This window comes from Emydura macquarii, unplaced genomic scaffold, assembly GCF_026122565.2.
Source record: "Emydura macquarii macquarii isolate MOO-44397 ecotype Brisbane River unplaced genomic scaffold, CSIRO-AGI_Emac_v2 contig_450, whole genome shotgun sequence".
Taxonomy (NCBI): Eukaryota; Metazoa; Chordata; order Testudines; family Chelidae; genus Emydura; species Emydura macquarii.
Genome location: NW_027130587.1, coordinates 7,317,904 through 7,336,260, shown reverse-complemented (window position 1 = coordinate 7,336,260; position 18,357 = coordinate 7,317,904). Strand labels below are relative to the sequence as shown.

The 18,357-nt window shown below is 46.1% G+C and overlaps 1 protein-coding gene across 4 annotated transcripts in view; it reads left to right on the top strand.

Moving 5' to 3' along the window:
* CASTOR2 (cytosolic arginine sensor for mTORC1 subunit 2) overlaps positions 1-18,357 on the top strand; it is a 156,870-nt gene that overhangs the window by 123,834 nt on the left and 14,679 nt on the right. For 2 of the 4 annotated variants that reach the window (XR_010917972.1, XM_067537906.1), the window contains exons 3-8: positions 2,646-2,839; positions 3,317-3,449; positions 5,984-6,107; positions 6,807-6,917; positions 8,662-8,744; positions 12,361-12,455. Coding sequence is in view for 3 of the 4 variants with exons in the window: in XM_067537906.1 (XP_067394007.1) it covers positions 2,646-2,839; positions 3,317-3,449; positions 5,984-6,107; positions 6,807-6,917; positions 8,662-8,744; positions 12,361-12,455 (740 nt within the window). In the remaining variant the exon portion in view is untranslated. Of the gene's footprint in view, positions 1-2,645; positions 2,840-3,316; positions 3,450-5,983; positions 6,108-6,806; positions 6,918-8,661; positions 8,745-12,360; positions 12,462-15,438; positions 15,759-18,357 lie in introns of those variants that run through there. The other 2 variants (XM_067537907.1, XM_067537908.1) reach the window with 2 other exon arrangements.

Below are 18,357 nucleotides of genomic sequence, written 5' to 3'. Positions count from 1 at the left end.
ATGTCATGCAGCCAGCTTTAAACTCTGATTTTTCAGTAATTGGCCTATGAAGCGAAATATCAAAACGCAAGAGCAGAGCTCTCCGTGCCCTGACTGTTTGTCATTCGTTTGTTCGGGGTTGTTTTTTATGCTACATACAATTGTGGTTATTGAGGGAGGCAAAGTCAGCACAGTATTTGTCAATCAGTCTATTAATGATTTGCAAAGCTCTCTTTTTCTTATCCTGGTGGTACTGTGTATTAATTGAATTACAGTGTCACTGCATGGTTGCTTTGTGCTAGGCACAGTACAAACACACAGTAAGAAATAGGCTTGACCCTCAAAGAGCTTACAATCTGAAAAGATGGACACTACGTAGGATGGGAAATCAAGGCACGGGGTGAAGGGACTTGTCCAAGGTCACACAGCAAGGTCAGTAGCAGAGCCAGGAATAGCAGGGTTCCAGCCCTGTGCCCATAGCGAGTGATTTTTCTCTGGAAGGTATCCAGATGAAGTAGCTGGTTTTTGCATTTTACCAAGGACCACATAAGAAGGCTGTGAGCCTTCGCTGCTATTTGTTCCTAAAAATACTGCAGTTAACAGATCTGAAGATGGTGGCCAGCTGGGACTACTTCTGCCGGTCTGCTTTGTTGTCGCCATTGACCCTAAATAAATAAATAAATACATACATATTCCTAAGGCTGAGAATTTCAAAGTAGCCTGAAGGATTTAAGGGCCCTGTTCCCATTGAAATGAAGGGGAATGGAGTGTGCAAATCCTGTAGGCATCTTTGAAAATCCTACCCTCTGCATACACATCCTGCATGGCTCTGCAGCAGTGTTTCTCAATGACCGGTCCGTGTACCGGCGCTGGTCCCTTTCACAGTTTAGGAAGGCAGTAAGCCGGGGTAAGCTGGTCCCTGGAATCATAAAGGTTGGGACACAGCGCTCCAGAGAACATGCTGGCACGCCTCTTACCGGCCACCCCTCTCTTCATTTGCTTCACTCGCATGTTACATTTTGTCTTAAATGAAGACTGCAAGTTCTCTGTGGGCAGGGCCTGTCTACTGCATGTCTGTATGGTGCCTCGCACCGGGGGCCCTCGCTTCTGTTGGGGCATCCGGGTGCTGTTGTGATGCAAATAACCTGAATCCCACATACTAACTCAGCTGAACTTTGGGTCCCGGTCTGAATTTTGCAGCTTCACACCTTTTATCTCCCTCTGACTGGTTGAACTGAAATCCTGAACCTGAGAGTTACAGGACTACGGAGAGGTTTAGAACTCGGTTGCTGAGTCTTTCCCTAGATTTATGAACTATTAATGAATGAATTAAAAAAAATCACCATAGATTTAAAAAAAAACAATTAATGCATTTTTTAAAAATGTAAAATCAGACGAGAGGTAAATAAAAAGGAATAAATATGAGAATTCTCTCGCTCTTAGTTACTTATCTGGCCTCCATTACTTTAGTATCTGAGCGTCTCACAGTTTTTAATGTAATTATCCTCACAACACCCCGGTGAGGCAGGGAAATACAATTACCCCCATTTTACAGATAATGATGATATCTGGTTTTTCTGTATCCCTTTTTATCAGTAGATCTCAGAGCACTTTGCAAAGGAGATGACTGTCATTATCCCTGTTTCACAGATGGAGAAATGAGGCACAGGCAGGTGAAGTAACTTAGTCAAGGTCACCCATCAGCCCAGTGGCAGAGCTGGGAGCAGAACCCAGGTCTCCTGAATCCCAGTCCAGTGCTTGACCCAGTAAGGTACACTGAGGCAGAGAGAGGCTAAGTGACTTGCCCAAGAACACACAAGAAGTCTGTGATAGAACAGGGAGTTGGACCCAGGTCTCCCAGTTTCTGGGCTAGTGTCCAAACCACTGGACCATCTTTCCTCTCTAGTTAGGGATAGAGATGTGTAGAAAGAAATCTAGACAGACAGCTGCAAAAAACCAAGGAAAACAGTTGGAGAAGTTAGCTGAAAGAGAAGAGAGAACGCAGTAATGTTATAGGGAACTGATGTCACCTTTTATGTTGTAGCAGCAGTGCTGCATGTCACCAATGCTCTAGTACAATGGTCGCCAAACTGTGGAGCACCCAGAGGAACATTCGAGGGGGGTGCATGGCGGGCCTTGGCCAGGGAGCACCAAGTTTCCAGCCCCGCTCCGCCCCCAGTCCAGCTCTGCCCCCAGCCTCGTTTCTCCCCCAGTCCTGTTCAGACCCCAGTTCTGCTCTGCCTCCAGGCTTGGGCCAGCCCTCGCGGGGGGCGGAGTGCCACGCTTCCAGCCTTGCTCCGCCCCGACCCCATTCAGCCGCCAGACCAACTCCTCCCCCAACCCCATTCAGCCCCAGTCTTGCTCCGCCTCCAAGCCAGATCTGCCCCCAGACCAGCTCTGCTGCTGAGGAAGCCTTGGCTGTGCAGTAATGTGTGGGGGGAGCAACTAGATCCCGTGACTGGGGAGGAAGGGGGGGGCGACTGGAAAAGTTTGCGCACCACTGCTCTAATATATGTCTTAGGCTCATAATAAAAGTTCCCTACATCATTCCTGTAAGTCCATTGTCTATATGGCTTCAGAAATGGAAATGGATCTGAGGTGACATAGTGGATCTAGGTTTCTCTGGTGCTGTAATTTACGTCTGTTTTCTCTCCACCCCCTTTCAGAGCTCCTTTCATCAGAACACTTGAGCGTGGCAGATGCTACATGGCTGGCTCTCAATGTGGTTTCTGGCGGAGGCAGCTTCTCCAGCTCCCAGCCCATCGGGGTGACCAAGATTGCCAAATCCGTAATAGCGCCGCTGGCTGACCAAAACATCTCCGTGTTTATGCTCTCCACCTATCAGACGGACTTCATCCTGGTAAGACCAAATAAGATCCCTACCCAGCACATGAGAGTTTGCAGGAGCAGGGGCAGAGGAGAGGTCCCCAACTACATCTTTTAAAAAAAAAAAAAAAAAAAAAAGTAGCAAGCATTAAATACGTGAAGTGATGCTGGAACGGGGGCATGGAGAGGTTTACCACCTTATTATTGGCAAGTCCTTGGACACTTACAACCCAATGCGAAGCCCAGGGAAGTCAATAAGAGTTTTTCTGTTGACTCCAATGAGCTTTGAATCAGGCCCACTGGTAGCTGAACTGAGGTCATCAAATTCATTTAACCCAGCAACCATCAGGTAGCAACAGCCTCCGGGCACCTGTCATTCCGAGTGTGGGTTGTGTCTACGTTTTCCTAATGCTCAGCAGTGTATAAGGACGCCTGTGATATGGTCTATTGTCCAGTTCAGACAGTGGAAAACAGGTGCATTGTCACATGCGATCTCTCTCATTGTCCTCAGATACGCGAGCGGGACCTGCCCTTCGTGATGCATACGTTGGCTGCAGAGTTCACCATCCTCAGGGTCGTGAATGGGGAGACAGTGGCTGCAGACGACTTTGGGATAACGAATGGGTTTGTCAAGCCAAAACTGGGTAAGGACCTTCCTGGGCCCTTGCATCAGTGCTTTTGCAGGAAAGTCAGTAGACTCCACAGTTACTGTGGGATGGGGGGAGATGCATTTTCTATATTCCTCAGACTTTGGTTGAACGTTCAGGCTGTTAAACCCTCTTCAGCATTTCAGAACACAAGAAAAAACTAAAATCTAAAGTTGCATATTACCCTATTCTGGAGAAAGCAATATTGCCTATTTTCATAAGGTCCCTTTAGAGGACACTAGAGTTGGGTAGGAGGACCACTACAGAGAGTGCTTTTTCCACCCCTATTGCTCTAATTCTACCGTGGACAGCCATGGTAGTTTATTTCTGCTTAACTAAGCTCTAACCAAGGAAAAGATCCCAAGGGAGAACACAACAGGACCTCTCTGACCTATCACAGACAGGTGACCTAGAAGGACTTTCATTTTACTTTTTCTTCACATTTTTGGTCCATTTTGAGAAAACATTTGGCGCTATTACAGTGTTTAAGAGCCTGTCAAAGTTTCTTGACTCAACATGTGACCTAAATTAAATGTTTCACGTGCTTATGCCCATCCCTATTAACTTTTTAAGTACCTCACTAAGTCCCATTGCCGTTGGTGGGAATTATGGAAGTGCTTGAAATGAAGCACGTGCTGAAATGCTTCGCTGGATTGGGGCCTCAACGTTTGGGAGCCTGTATTACTATGTGGTTATTTTCATACCTCTAAATAACTAGAAACCCTCTGTATTCAGTGTGCTGCCTTTGGGGAAACAAAGACCCAAAAGGGAGACAGAGACCAGTAGACCCATGATGTGGAATTCATTTCTCTGGCATAAATAACATTGGCTATAATCCTCAGTTCCATGGTTCAGCACATCTAAAGCAAATAGCTTCACTTAAGTTGCGTCTGCGCACTACAGTGACTAGTGCATGGACAACACTATTTAACATTAATAGTAGTAATTGGGATTGGAGATGCACTGTGCTGAGGGCTGTACATATATTAGTATGACACCATCCCTGTCCTGAGCAGCTCCCAATCTAAGGAGACAAGAGACAGATAAAGGCAGTGGAGAAGGAATAGTCAATTATATATAGTGATCATGAATAAAGTGAGAGTCCGTTATCCCCAGCTGCTGCTCAGCCTAGCTATGCTGTAATCTAAGACAAGGAGCCATATACAAAGAGCATGGGAAGAGGGAAACAATGTGTACATCAAAAGCGTGTGTCTCACACCAGCAGAAGTTTGTCCGATGAAAGATGTTACCTCACCCACCTGGTCTCTCTCACACCATTTATATGCAGATATGCGTTTGCTCTATTGCTTTGTTGTATAATTGCGTACACAAATACCCGCTTCCCCACCAGCTGGCACCAATGCGCCTTCTCAAAGGCATTCACCGTTGGCTGGGTTTTTTTATTTGTATTTCTTTACTTTTTTTGTAGATGTGATGGCAAAATAAGTTTTATGAAGGAGGAAAGGGTGGAAGCTTTATGGAGGGATTTTATACATGTACGGTGAGGATATAGTAAAGGTGATCTTGGATGGGGGATTCCGTCTATGATCCACGCAGCTGTCAGTTTTCCCCCAAAATGTCATTTTTCATTTTTGTCAGGAGAACGTTCTAGCGTGGTCTCCTGCTTCGTTGGAATTTGTATTCCAAGGCCTGTGAACATTCATCATTCAAATGCCGTCTGCGCCCCTGTGCTTATGAAAGATAGGAGGAAAAAACCTTTTTAAAAAACATTACCATTTTAAGTCCACACCAGCTCTGCCTACCTCTTCTCTCATTTGAGTCCATCTGATGGACTGTATATGCCTCCGGGAGGGGCATTGTCCTTGTGTCTCAGAGAGGGGGAAGCACTCCCAGGGCTGATGTAACCCATACCTGTTCCATGTAGTGCGCTCTCAACTTCTAGGAGGCTGTGGGGGGCATGCAGAGCCAGAGAGGTCGGTTAGCCCAGGGTGTCACTGAATGGGTCGTGATGCTTAGCAAATGAATATTGATGAGGTAGTGAAATTACATCATCACTCAAATAGCCCTACAGCCCTAGAAAGCCTCGCTACCCGTCTTGCAATTTGAGATTCCTGTAGCTGTCAAAATACACACACCGACCAAACCCTTGTTTCCAACGTGCTTATCATTGTAGCATGTAGGTGCCATGTGTCTAACTAGGAAGAGACTGTTAATATTCCGGAGGACTTTGCCCTTCCCGCCCTGCTCCTTAGCCCTGGTAACTGATTACTCTCAATGACTGCCTTCCAAGAGGAAAATTGCCAGGACCTTGTTGCTATCCTGTTGCTAGGGGAGGCCTGACTGAAGAAAGCAGCTCTCTTTGGGCCTTAACTGTTCAGAATTTGGGCTTACCCTGATGTCTAATGGTCGTCAGAGCAGCAGCCAAGGGCGTTCCTCCAAGAAGGCTTTGTCTTCCCCTTCCTGAGGGTCATTCTGTTGACCTTACTAAGACTGGAAGTCAGGTCTATAAAAAGTATCTGATGGGATGTGAACGTGACACCAACTTGGCTTTGTACTTGTTTGTTTTTCAGTTCAGAGGCCTGTTATCCATCCTCTTTCCAGTCCAAGTAATATGTTCTGTGTCACCAGCCTGGATCCAGACACTCTTCCAACTGTCGCTACACTCCTCATGGATGTCATGTTTTACTCCAATGGGTACGTTTACACAGGGACCGGTGCGCACAACACCATCTGTGCAAGCAAGGCCTGAGTTTGAAGATACAAATATGCATCGCTCTCTCCACGACTGGCAAGAATCCAGGGCTGGCCTTGTGCAACATAAAATGCAGCATGTGTGGTGTGGGCTTCTTGAGGGTTGCAACCCTAGGTTGAGATTTTTCGGTGTCCAATTCCAATTACAGTAGACTCTCATTAGTAGCAACATATCGGTGCCCTTTTGCCATGTTGTTCCGAAGTGGCTGTTGCTGTTACGGGGAGTTGGCTTTAAACATTTACTCAGCAGCACTAATACGTGGACGTATTGCAGTGCGGCAGCATTGCCTTGCTACTACCCATTAGCACGTTGCATGCTAGGCTTGAATGGCACCAGATCCCTCTGCCAAAAAGTGGGCCAATCCCAGGAAAAGTTGGGCTTAAAAATAAAACCTTTCTTCTCAAAATGCAGCTGATGAAATTAGCACGTTTTTCTGGCAGGAACGAGAGTGTTAGTCCATATACAATTTTTGCCAAGGATAAAATAAAAGGAAAAGCACAAAACTAGACACAACTCGGTCTCTCATAGTAAGATGAATGCATGAACTGCTCTGATTTCATTGGCTGCGTCCTCTTGGAAAGGTTAGGATTTCCAGTACCCCACTGGCTAGCGTTAATTCTGTTTTTGTTTTGTTCTTTCAGAGTAAAAGACTCGGTGGTGAGCAGTGAAGACTCGGGACACATTCGCTTTTTCTCCTTCTCCCTCATTGAGGGTTACATCTCCCTGGTGATGGATGTGCAGACGCAGCAGAGGTGAGACCCACGACTGACTTCAGCACAGGGCTCATCTGGACCCCCAAGTAACATTTTCAGAAGTACCTACCTGCCAGAGGCTCCTAACTCCCATTTTCAAAAATCATTAAGGCACATGGGAGCCTGAAAGTCTCATTGAAAGTCAATGAGATTTAGGGTCTTAATTGCCTAAGTCACTGTTGAAAATGGAACTTAGGCCCTTGGGTGCTTTGGAAAACCCCATCATTTGCAGGTTGAACTTACGAAGGCAAGAACACCTCCTGTAGGAGGTTCCAGATTTCCAACCAATCAGAGTAGAATGGAAGCTGCTTTAAATGACGCTGTCTTCAGGCATCACTTTCTCACCCAGTTAACCAGGGCTGTGTCTCATTGTCATGGTAATGCTCTGCTCCTTGCCAGAGCAGCAGCAGCTCCTGTTTGTTTATCCAGCAAGCCAACAAGCTGAGTGGAATAAAAATATCCTCCTGTAATATTTGTATTCTCCTACTTCCTGGCCCAGATGAGAGCTCATGACTCTTAAAGTTTGCAGGGCTGAAGGCTGCACCAGATGTTGTATCTAGACGCAGTCTGAGGTGTTGCTTGTGATCTACGAGGCCATCTATGATTTGAGTCGTGACTATCTGAGGACCTGATTCTGTGAGGTGCTAGTTGGCTCCTTGAGAAGTTCTTCAGGTTGCATTGACTAAAAGCCCTTTGTGCCTTGCACAATCGAAGCTCTTAAAGGAAGGAAGCCACTTCGGGCACTAGGTTGTGACTCTGGGGAACTGGAAGCAATTCCCTCCTCTGCCACAGACTCCCTGACTGTGGACAGGTCACTTCATCTCTGCGTCTTACTTCCCCATCTGTAACCTGGGAATAATAGTGCTTCCCTCAGGGCATTGTGAGGATAAACACACTGAAGATTGTGAGTTGCTGAGACACTATGGGGGGCATCTGAATACCTAGGACAGGCAGATGAGGGGCAACTTCTCTCTCCATGTGGTTCCACAACATGTCATCTAGGGCCCTTGAACTAACAGTCTCTAGATTTGAGTATCTGGGGAGCAGAATTTTTTTTCAGAATGCCCCTTCTGTGTCTTCTCTCGCATTTATGTGTAATTCTCTCTCTCGCTCACACACACACTCAGAGCTTTTCAGTAATGTTTACCATAGAAAACCTAGAGGCAGCTTCATCTGTACTATTTGCCTTGTTTTGCCTCATCAGTTTCTTTCTTCTGCTGCTCCTTGTCCATTTCAAGCAGGGCAGGGCAAAATTCCATGTTTTTTAAAAATAATTTTGACAGGTAATATTGATGTTTAAGCATTTTTTAGGTTTATATCCATTTTAAATTTTCACCGTTGCATGAAATTATGGGGTATAAGCACTTTTTATTAATTTAAATTTTCACAGTTGCAAAAATTGTCAGATAATTGTCAGACAATAATTATTAAATGACCATAGATGTTGAGATTCAAAAAGTTAAACCTTTAAAACACAAATCGTCAACATCACGTATCAAAATAAACAAAGCAAATTTCCTTCAAGTTCTCAAGCAGCATTTTTCTTACTTTGCTTATCTGTAATTTTCTATTAGTATCAGTGGAAATATTTTTACATCGGTTTGTGTGTGCAGAAATAAAAGTCTAATCCTTCCAAGTCTAACTATAGACCTGGAAGAGATTTTTCCTCATTTTGATGCGAGGGATGTTTACTACTACTTTTAATTGCCATCCTTCCCCCCCCCCCTTTTTTTTCCCCCCGTAGATTTCCTAATAATTTGTTGTTTACAAGTGCATCTGGAGAACTCTGGAAGATGGTCCGGATTGGCGGGCAGCCACTTGGGTTTGGTATGTAAACAGTCAGCTGATCAATTAGGTGACAATATAGCCTGTTACACGTACGTGATGATGATGGAAAACAGTTGTGTTAGCTGATCCTGTTTTTTAAGTCTTCAGCCTATTGTGGATTAGAGGAACAAGATTTTTTTTAAATAGTTTAATTCCAACTAAATGCAAGGAGACACCTGAATAAATGGTGTGATTTTCAAAAGGGCTGTGTATCCAGCACCTCTTGTTGGCCCCCCTATAGATTAGGTCTAGTTGCTGGACTATGGAGTTAGCTAAATTTATGCCCCCTGGTTTTAAACGTGTTGGCCAAGAAGCTGTCATGTCAATGTGAAACTGGCAAAGGCAGGCCTGGCTCAGTTCATTTTAGAAAACCGTGAGTGAGACCAGGAGACAGATATTACTCTGACTTACACTAGTGTAAATTCTGGGCAAGTCCATGGCCTCGGTGGATTTTGTATGGATTTTCACAAGTTGTGAGAGCAGAACTGTAGCCCTGAATTCCCTCTTCACTGATCCCATTTTAAAATCAACATGGCTTTTACAAAGAGTGTCTGGCAGAAACAGTGTGGAGAAAATGCCCACGCTTTTCAAGTGACCTGGTGTTGTGGGTGAGTTGTTCAACTTGAGTCATCTTAAAGGGGCCTGGCTTTCAGAAGATGCTGAGCACCCGCCCTTGAAAAAGTTTAGGTCCTTTTAAAATGTCTCAAGTTGGGCACCCGGAGATGAAGGCGCCCAAGATCACTAGTCACTTTTGAAAATTTTGGCCATTTGTGTAAACATCTGGCTTTTAGTGGTGGTATCATCAGCTAAGAGCAAGGCATTTTGAAGGCTTACCACCAAGTAAAAACAGTTGGTCTGAGCCACTGGAAGTTAGCCTTGCTTCAGCAATGGCTTATTATTTGATTTCAAGTGAGTAAGGTGCCCAGATCACTAGATTGAAGACCCATCACTGTGGCAGATCCAGGATTCATGTGAGTAGGGCTAGAGACGTCCAGCATTTACTCCTTCACAGATGCAAGAGCATTTTAACATAGGTGGGCTCAATTCTGTAACTGTTCGTCAGTTCTGATTCCACATGGGAACCAAATGACTGGCTGAGATTATGCTATAGGTATGTGTCAAGTAGGAGATCGCGTCCTAGGTCAGGAGAGAAGGGCTCCAAGTTACGATGTTGTTTTTGATCTAGAGTTGTTACCTTCCAATGACCTTAAACCGAACATTCCTCAACCACTTCTGGCCTTTGGACCAAGGACTGGGGACAGGAGCTTTAACAATGATGGTTGTGGGTTAGAGTGTAGATGTGCCAAAATATTCCCAGTGCAAACCTCAGACAGCAAAGAGATGTCTGAAACGCAAGCAGTCAGGACCCGATGGGAAAGAGCAGACTTCACTAATGAAGAATGGTGTATGATTCAGGGCTGCCCCAGCTGGTAAACAGAGGGGATGAGAAGCAGGTAGAATTTGCCCTCCCAGTTGGTTGAGCGCTCAGACTTCCCCTTACTGAAAGGCTGGAGTTCCAGCTCCATTTACCATTTCTTGGAATGGTGGCCGGATACCTGGTGCTTCGCTGTGTCTGTAGGTCTGTCTATGCTGCAGTCCTGGGGGTGACTGCAGCTAGTGCAGATGTACCTGAGCTACCTTTAGTCTAGCTAGCTCAGGTCCTGGAGCAGTGGTGCCGGGGCAGCGCGTGGGGCAGCCCTGCTCGTAGTTACCCAGGGTTCCGGGTGGGCTTGGGCTGTCGCCACGGCTTCACGTCTCCAGGATCCAAGCTAGCTAGATTGAAGCTAAATTGCAATTTAGACATACCCTGTCTCAGTCGAAGGGCCTTGGCAGAGGAGATTAGGAATGCACTGGGGTTGCTGTGTCACTTCCAGCCTTATTCGTGCTACAAGAAGGTCATGTCCTTTTACTACTGGGAGATGTGCCCTCTTGGAGCCCAGTTTATTGTCTTTCGCTTCAAGCATCTGCCATCTGACCTGAGTTGTTAAACAGGCCATAAATAATCATCCAGCCAGCGAAGAGCATGCTTTGTTCTGCTCAGTGTGTTTGGAGGAGGAAAGAGCCTGCACACCAAAGGATATTACTTTTTGGGGGGGTGAGGGGGGAACAGATCAGGTCACTTATTACGAAGCTATAGGGAAGTCACTTAGAGAATAAAATCGGAAAGAAAAATGGCACGTGAGAAATTATAAACCAGCCGAATAAATGGGTAGAATGAGAAAAGCAAAGCGAGAGATTGACATGGGCTCCCCTTTTATAAGGGAAAAAAAAACCACTACACAAATCTGCAGCAATAGTCCATCATTTTGGCTCCCAAACCATAGAGTACTGCAGTGTTGTCTTTCACAAAGGCAGTGGTGCCCGCTGGCCCAACCCTGCTCCTTCGTTCTTGTTGTGCGTGGTTTGTCAGTCCCAAAGAGATCATAGGTCTCTGCCCCGAAGAGCTTGCAATATAAAGGGCTTGCATCATTTTGCAGTTTGTAATTCTTTGGTGAGGCTAGATAGAGGGAAGACAGGAAGGTGGTGGAGGTTTGGGTGTGGTGTTCTGTGATGGACGCCTTCACAATAAAGAGCCTCCAGGTTGCTCCTCCTGTTGTCTGGAGCGCCGCAGGCCTGCAGAGAGCTGGCTGTTCGCATGGATCCAGCTCCTCCTCACACCACCCGTTGAGTCTCATTAAAAGCAGCTGAAAAGAGGTTAAATGCTTCCCTGATGTCACTTTTGCATGTAAGCAATTGCTGTCGGTAGCCCAAGTATCACCAGGGTGGAAGGGCAGTAGCCAGTGGGCAGGGGAGCTGTGGATGGATGAGAGCCCACACGCAGAGGAGGTGTCCAGGAGACAGCTCCTCTATATTAAACTGTTCCATGCTATTAAGAAGTTTAAGAATCCCTGCCTTTAGCATGAGGAGTTGGTCATCCATTTTTCAGAGCTTGTCCTGCTGCCGGAGAGAGAGACCCCTTCGGTATTTACAGGGTATTTGGAGTAGGCACAGTGTTTCCACAGTGTCATTCAGCTGCTGTCTGAATTCAGATCAGTTAAAATACTCGAATGTAATAGCCACGTTAGCGCGGACTCTTAACCCAGACTCCTGCGGGAAACCCTGGGATTCAGGGGCCGAGCAGTTGGAATTAAGCAGCTGTTAATGCAACAGGTTCATATCATTTCTTATCTTCAGTATTCCTCGTTCCTTTTCTCACTTTTAATCACCCCCGAGCAGCACAAAAGTGAGGGGGCCAAGAAACTAAAATGGACCAAATTTGAGTGGCGTTGTGACCTGGCACATGGGTTGCAATACCACCCACTCCCGTGTGGCCTGCTGCCGCCTTCTCATAGCAGCAGGGGAGGGGCTCCGCCATGCTGCCCAGGACCAAGACGGGAGCGTAGGCCCCCTTTCCCTCACCCTCTCATTGCCCCTCTGGCAAGTTCAAGTTCTCAAAAGTTGAAGGCCGTGGCCCTTTGCTCCCTCACCCCTGTCTCCAGCGCCTTTTCCCCAGGGTTAAAGCTGGTGTGTTTCTTAGCCCCTTTTGCCTCATTTCCAAGGGCTAGTTAGACCTACGAGTGCTTTCCCGTGGTGGAACTCTGTTGGGAACGTTATTTTTGTTCTTTGTCTTCCCCAGATGAATGTGGAATTGTTGCTCAGATTTCTGAGCCGTTGGCTGCCTCCGACATCCCAGCCTATTACATCAGTACTTTTAAGTTCGATCACGCATTGGTAAGTATCTCAGTAGCTCAGCGGAGTGGGGAGGAGAGCAGAGCTAGTCCCTTCTCCACAGGCGAAAAATATCCGTGGAGTTTCTCTTGACAACTGCATGTTAAAGTGACTCGGACCTGGTGTAGTCGAGTGTGGAGGGGCCAGAACCCTCTCTAGTGCATCTTGTTGAACAGAGACTGCTTGAGCATGATCTTCCTGAAGATTTTCATCAGCTGCTGAGTGACCATTTAATTAAAGTCTGTGTCAGAGGGGTGGGAGTGTGTGAGGTGGAGTTGTGAGGCGAGACTGGTCTCGAGTCAATTTTCACCCCTTCTACCCTGCTGCACCTCCATATCTAAAACTTGGCTACCATCGCTGTGCAGCAGGGCACATCAACAGCTTGATGGCTGTCCACTGCTTGAGCATGGCTGAGGTTAATGATGACTTGCAATCAGCAGCGCGGGGTAGTTTGTACCTCTTTCCCCCTCTTCGCCCAGTTCCCTCTTTACAACTCAAGTGCTCCTTAACGAGTGACACCAGGGCTGTCGCTGCGTCATCTGATTACCTGCATCCAAAAGCCCTCATCATTTGCCTGTCGATCAGGTTCAACTCGGCGCGCAAGGCAGATGATATGCAGTACTTGGCAGCTGGGTTTCAGTTCCTGTCGGTTAAACACTGGAGCAGGAGGGTTAGCCCTGTAATGTGTCGTGCACTCTGGAATACTGCTGAGATTGCTCATCTTCAGGAAGGTGGAGAGAAGCTTAAGTTTTTGTTCGGCATATGCTGGCACAGCACAGCACAGCCCCCCCAGCTGTGATTTTCTTTGTTGTGTGTGTGTGTGTGTGGTTGCTTATAGGTCTCCTATCACACTAACTCCTTGCAAACAAATGGCCTTGCTCTTCAGCACATTGCAACGCTGGCTAGGTTGACGCTCCTAGTCATCCCTTCTGTTCTTGGAGAATCGTGCTCCACCATGCTTTCCTGGCCATCCTTATTTACAGAAACCGTAGAGCTCTGGCTTCAGAAAGTACCACAGTGGGAATGGCGTTTCAGGGAAGTTGTTACCCTCTCAGTCTTTGCCCATTTTTAGAAAGAAACATTTTCTAGGGCTCTGAAGTCTTTGAATGCCTTTTTTGTTGTTGTTGTTGTTGCTTTTCATGCATCTTTGTGCTTCCAGGTTTCAGCTCGGTCTGGCATCAAAATACTTCCAGTGTGTCTGATTTCATTGCAGTCCGAGCTCAGTTGTGCAGACCTCTGATGAGCTTTACCTGAACTTGCAAATGCCTATCCCAGCTGAACGTGTATTCCACAGCTAGGGCCCCGATCCTGTGAATCATTACTACTCACATGAGCAGCCCCCTTCAAATCATTAAGACCATTAACTTGGGCCCCAAAGCATCACAGCAGGCTCTTACCTTAGCCTGCGAGTAGTCCCATTGAAGCCAATGAGCAAAGTTTTGCAGCCGTTCTGGCACCACTCACATGGAGCAATTGAGGAGTTAGGTTGCAGCCCTGACCAACTACACAGTGACAAGAATCAGGACTCACTCCTTTAGCCATTGCAATGTTCTGTAGTGCAGGTGGCCTGTCCTGGTCTGACCGATATCTTTATCCCACTTCTCACCTGATGACAAACTGGGACTATTAACGCTCTTACTACTTTTTCATAAGGATGTGTGTGGCTTATCAACACCTCAAGTCAGCAGTACTTTTCGGGAATTTCCCTTGAGAACCAGTAGCCTTGACTCTGTTTAGATTAGGGACACTTTGGTGTGTATAACGAGTGTTAGCACTGCCAGTGGAAGCCTGCAGTCCGGATACACTGACCTAAGTGGGGAAGATTGCACAGCTTTTATTTCCATGTGCATTTTTGCAAATTCATGTGAAAAAGCTGCCACCTTGGGCCAGCGCAGAAAGAGTCAAAAGCTCCATTTCTCAGCTGCCTGGCCGTCCTGACCACATTACCTGCCACTGTGGACGCCAGATCTGAAAACTCCCCTTGCTCAGTTTCTGTTTGAAGCCGTACAAACAACAGGGAGGGAAAATCCAGGTTTGGATTTGCTAGAAAACATGCACACAGTTGTGTGACTGCATGCACAGTTACCACACTTGCATGCACAATCACCATAACTGTACGTACAATTAGGTGCAGTGGTTTTCTAAAACTCTTTCCCTAGGAAGTGTGTGACTGGTGCTTCACCTGCAGGATGCAACAAGGATGGAGTTTGGCTTAGATTTGTTCCTCAGCAGGGCTGTAAATCAGCAGTCCATGTGATGATCTCAGTGAACATAAATCTGTGGCTGGGAGGTTTTTTTTAAATTCTCCTCTTTATTGTTTGCATTGCAGTTCCCATTACATCACCAGAGACTTATTACAGTGCCCTGACTTTTGACCTGTAAAAGCTCAAAGAGTAGGTCCAGGGTTTTGGGTTTTTTTTAAACTAATTACTTCAGCCTTTCACAGTTGACACAAGCCATTTACAGCCCATAGGGGTATGTGTACAGAGCAAAAGTAAACATTATTCCAGATAGCAAAGGTCAAATTGTGGTATACATTTGGCTTATTTTCTTGAACATTAACTACACTGATAAGATAAGCCAATAAAACACCATTTTAAAGTCAATACTGTCCGCTTTGCCCTGCATTCCTTGTTGTCAGTGTGGGTCCAGGTGCCACATGCTTTCTGTGCAAGGGCAGCTATTTGGAGAGTTAACTCCAGATAGTTTAAATTACTACCAGTGTACAGATGACCTACCAAGCAATTGCAGTGATTCTGCAGGCAATTTCCTCATCTAAAAGTCTCTCTCCCTATGCCACCTCAAACACCTTTAGGCTTTCTGCCTCCTTGGCCAGGATTAACTCAGCTATTCAGGCTACTAGCCAAGAGAAGTCTACTGATCTCTCATGCTGTCCAGCATAAGTCAGTGTTCTTTCATTTTCCTTGCAACATGCATTTTCCTTGCAACATTTTCTTTGATAACATTGTCCTGATCTCCTTTCCAGCCAAAGAAAATGGTTCCATTTGGCCTCTGAAAACACTCTGCCAAGATGCATTCTCACAAGTTAGCCCGTCATGCACCACAGGAGAGCTCGCCAAGCTGACTCAGCTCGAGAGGGCTGGGCATCCAGGGTTGGGTCTCCTGGCTTGAGATGGCCTTTGACTGGCAAGCGTTGCCTTGATTCCTGGCCCTACCTTCTCTAGCTTTTAACTCCACTCTTGGATAGTTTGCAGGGCTGCAGGGGCTTTGAAGCCTGGAGGCTGATTGCCTCTAAGCTCCTCCTACTGTGCAAACACCCGGGATGGCTTTTGAGGGCTCTGTTGTTTTGGACAACTTTTCTTGGAGCACATCAGCTCCGTTCTACTTCAGAGATTCCCCAGTTCCGAGGTGTGATCTCTCTAAAGGCTGGCCAACATATTTGGTATTCTCCTTGAGAGCACATCGCATCCTCAGTCAGTTCTTTTTAGCTTTTGGAGCCTGCCAGAGCTATTATATTAAAAAGGAAAAAAAGAAGAAGAAGAAAAAAAGGTAGTTTCTTCCATCCCTTCTCTGCTCTTCCTGATTTAAGAAAAGACTTAGCAGACTTTCTAATATTACTGGTGCACCCTCTAAAGGAGCAGCTGCTGTGCGGGCAGCTACCTAGAGAGAAGGATGGCTCATCTCCCCCCTCAGCGTGCTGAAGGCAGGAAAGGTCTTTAGCAGTTGTTACCACATATTTTGAGTTGCTTTGCTCTTGTTCTGAAGCTTTTTTTGTGTTAGTAAAGCTCCAAGAGTTTGTTCCTGGGAAGATATAGTCTTCCTTTATAAGGGGGGAGACTTCGACCTGACTTGCCATTATGCCGGTGAACCCTCCTCTCCCTAGAAGGATAACTAAAACATTTGCCCTGGCTTGGCCAGGCATCGCCGTGCATAGATGATGTTTCTCAAGGATTAAATGCATGTGGTGTCCTCTCCCCACTGCCTCCCTCCTCTCTTCAAGGTCTCTCGGTATCTGTGCACCTGGCAGCAGAAATGAGAATGTTTTATAACAGCAGGTTGTTCTTTGTTCTGCCCCGCGTACCAGAGTGGGAGAAAATGTGTTCATTGGAATGGTTAATACATGATTGAATGTCTGTGTACAGATATTGAATCTCTGCCCATTAGCTGTAGGATTTGATGTCACTAGAAGTATTTGTTCAGTGCCTGGAATTAAAGAGCCCGAGAGGAGAAAATCACACCGGGAAGGCGTGACACGGCTTAAAAGTGCGCTCTGGCCCCAGCATGTAAGGGGTTACAAAGAGAACCCAAGTGCCCTGCCTATGCCTGCTTAGATGATCTAGGGTGGGGCTATAACAGCCAAAGAAGGGAGGGAACTTGCTGCAGAGGTAGCTCCCAGGGAGAAGTGTGTCCTATCCCTCCCAGCCTGCTGGCTGAGGGTTGTTACCAGGTGGTGTAAATTGCTTTGCTCATGTTTTTGAAGCTGTGTTGTGTTAATAAAGCCAGTGCTGAGGAAAAAGGCCTTGAACAGAGCTATCGTTAACACCCCCTCCCCCAAGTTATTTTGCCATCCCTAGCTGGTGTATCTACCTACCTACTGGCTTACAGATGAGCTTGTTACACACACAAAACTTGTTCAGGCAGATGAAGCTCTTGCAGGCCAGGTGAGTGGTAAAAAGTCTACACCGAATGGCCATGGGGGCAGACTTTTCGAATGGGGACTGTTTGCATTCCTGGCCAGCAGACAAATTTAGCCCAGCTCTTCAGTTGGTGATTGGCATAGCTGCCTCGGCTCCCACTGACTTCTTCGTTTTTAGGTCAAGAGATAGATAAATGAAAGCCCCTGGGCCAAATTGGGGCTGGCTCCTGCCTTCTTGTGATTCCATCTTGTGCAGAAGACCTGATGCAGAAATAAAGGCATCTTCACTCCTTGGTGGCCAAGAGAGGATTCCTTTGCAATGCTGGTGCCTAAATCCTTGTATCTTCCCATTATCCTTAAGAGATGCAAGATATCTTCTTCCAATCAAGCATTCGAGATGCTGGGCAAGATGAGAAACTGAGGCAACATAAAGTTACTACTGACAGTCTAAGCGTTATTGTCTATGCCCACCAGGTGTCCAGCAGTTCCATGTAATATAAACAGAGATTTGCTTTTTCTCCCCCACCTCCCACCCGAAGTCAAGTAGATAATTTCTTGGTCATCTCAAGATTATTCTTCATCTGACCTTGGTTTAAATCTAAGAGTAGAGTGGCTGCTATTTCCGCTTTCCTGAAGGAAATTTGAAAGTGACTCGTATCATTCCTCATCTGTTCTTGTTCAGTTTCATAAAAGGCATGGAAAATTTAAGATCAAATGATATTTCCAGTGTGAGACCTAGAAGTTGTCCTATGAGCCCTTAGTGAATCTGGCTCTTGAGTCTGTGAAGAATAAAGGATTCAAATGCCATTAAGAGAAGGCAAACTCCTCAGTAGCTTTCTTATGCTCTGATTATTTAAACTGATAACTGCATGACCCATCAGTTTTATGAATGGATGTATAAGATGTTCAGTCTTTCCCCTTCCCCCCTCCCACCTGATGTGAATTTTACTTGCAACAAATCTTGGGGAATTCAGTATTTATTTTTGCCTGTGACCATTAGCTTGGAAATGATCTATTTGCATTTTCATAACAGTGAAGCGTTTTCTTGCAGGAGGTGTAAAGGAAAACATCCTTCTACACACCTTGCCTCTGACCTACTTAGGGTTAAACTAAGTACGTCTACACTACAGCCACTTGCTGTGATTGCAGCTCAGGTGTGTCTATGTGAGCTGCAATCTCAACCTCTGATTACAGTGCAGACATATCCTGAATCAATGGGATTGGGCAAGAAAATCTGTAGGATGGTGTTTTCAAAGGTGCCAAGGGAGTTGGGTGCTCAGCTCCCACTGGTTTTCGTGCATATCTTGA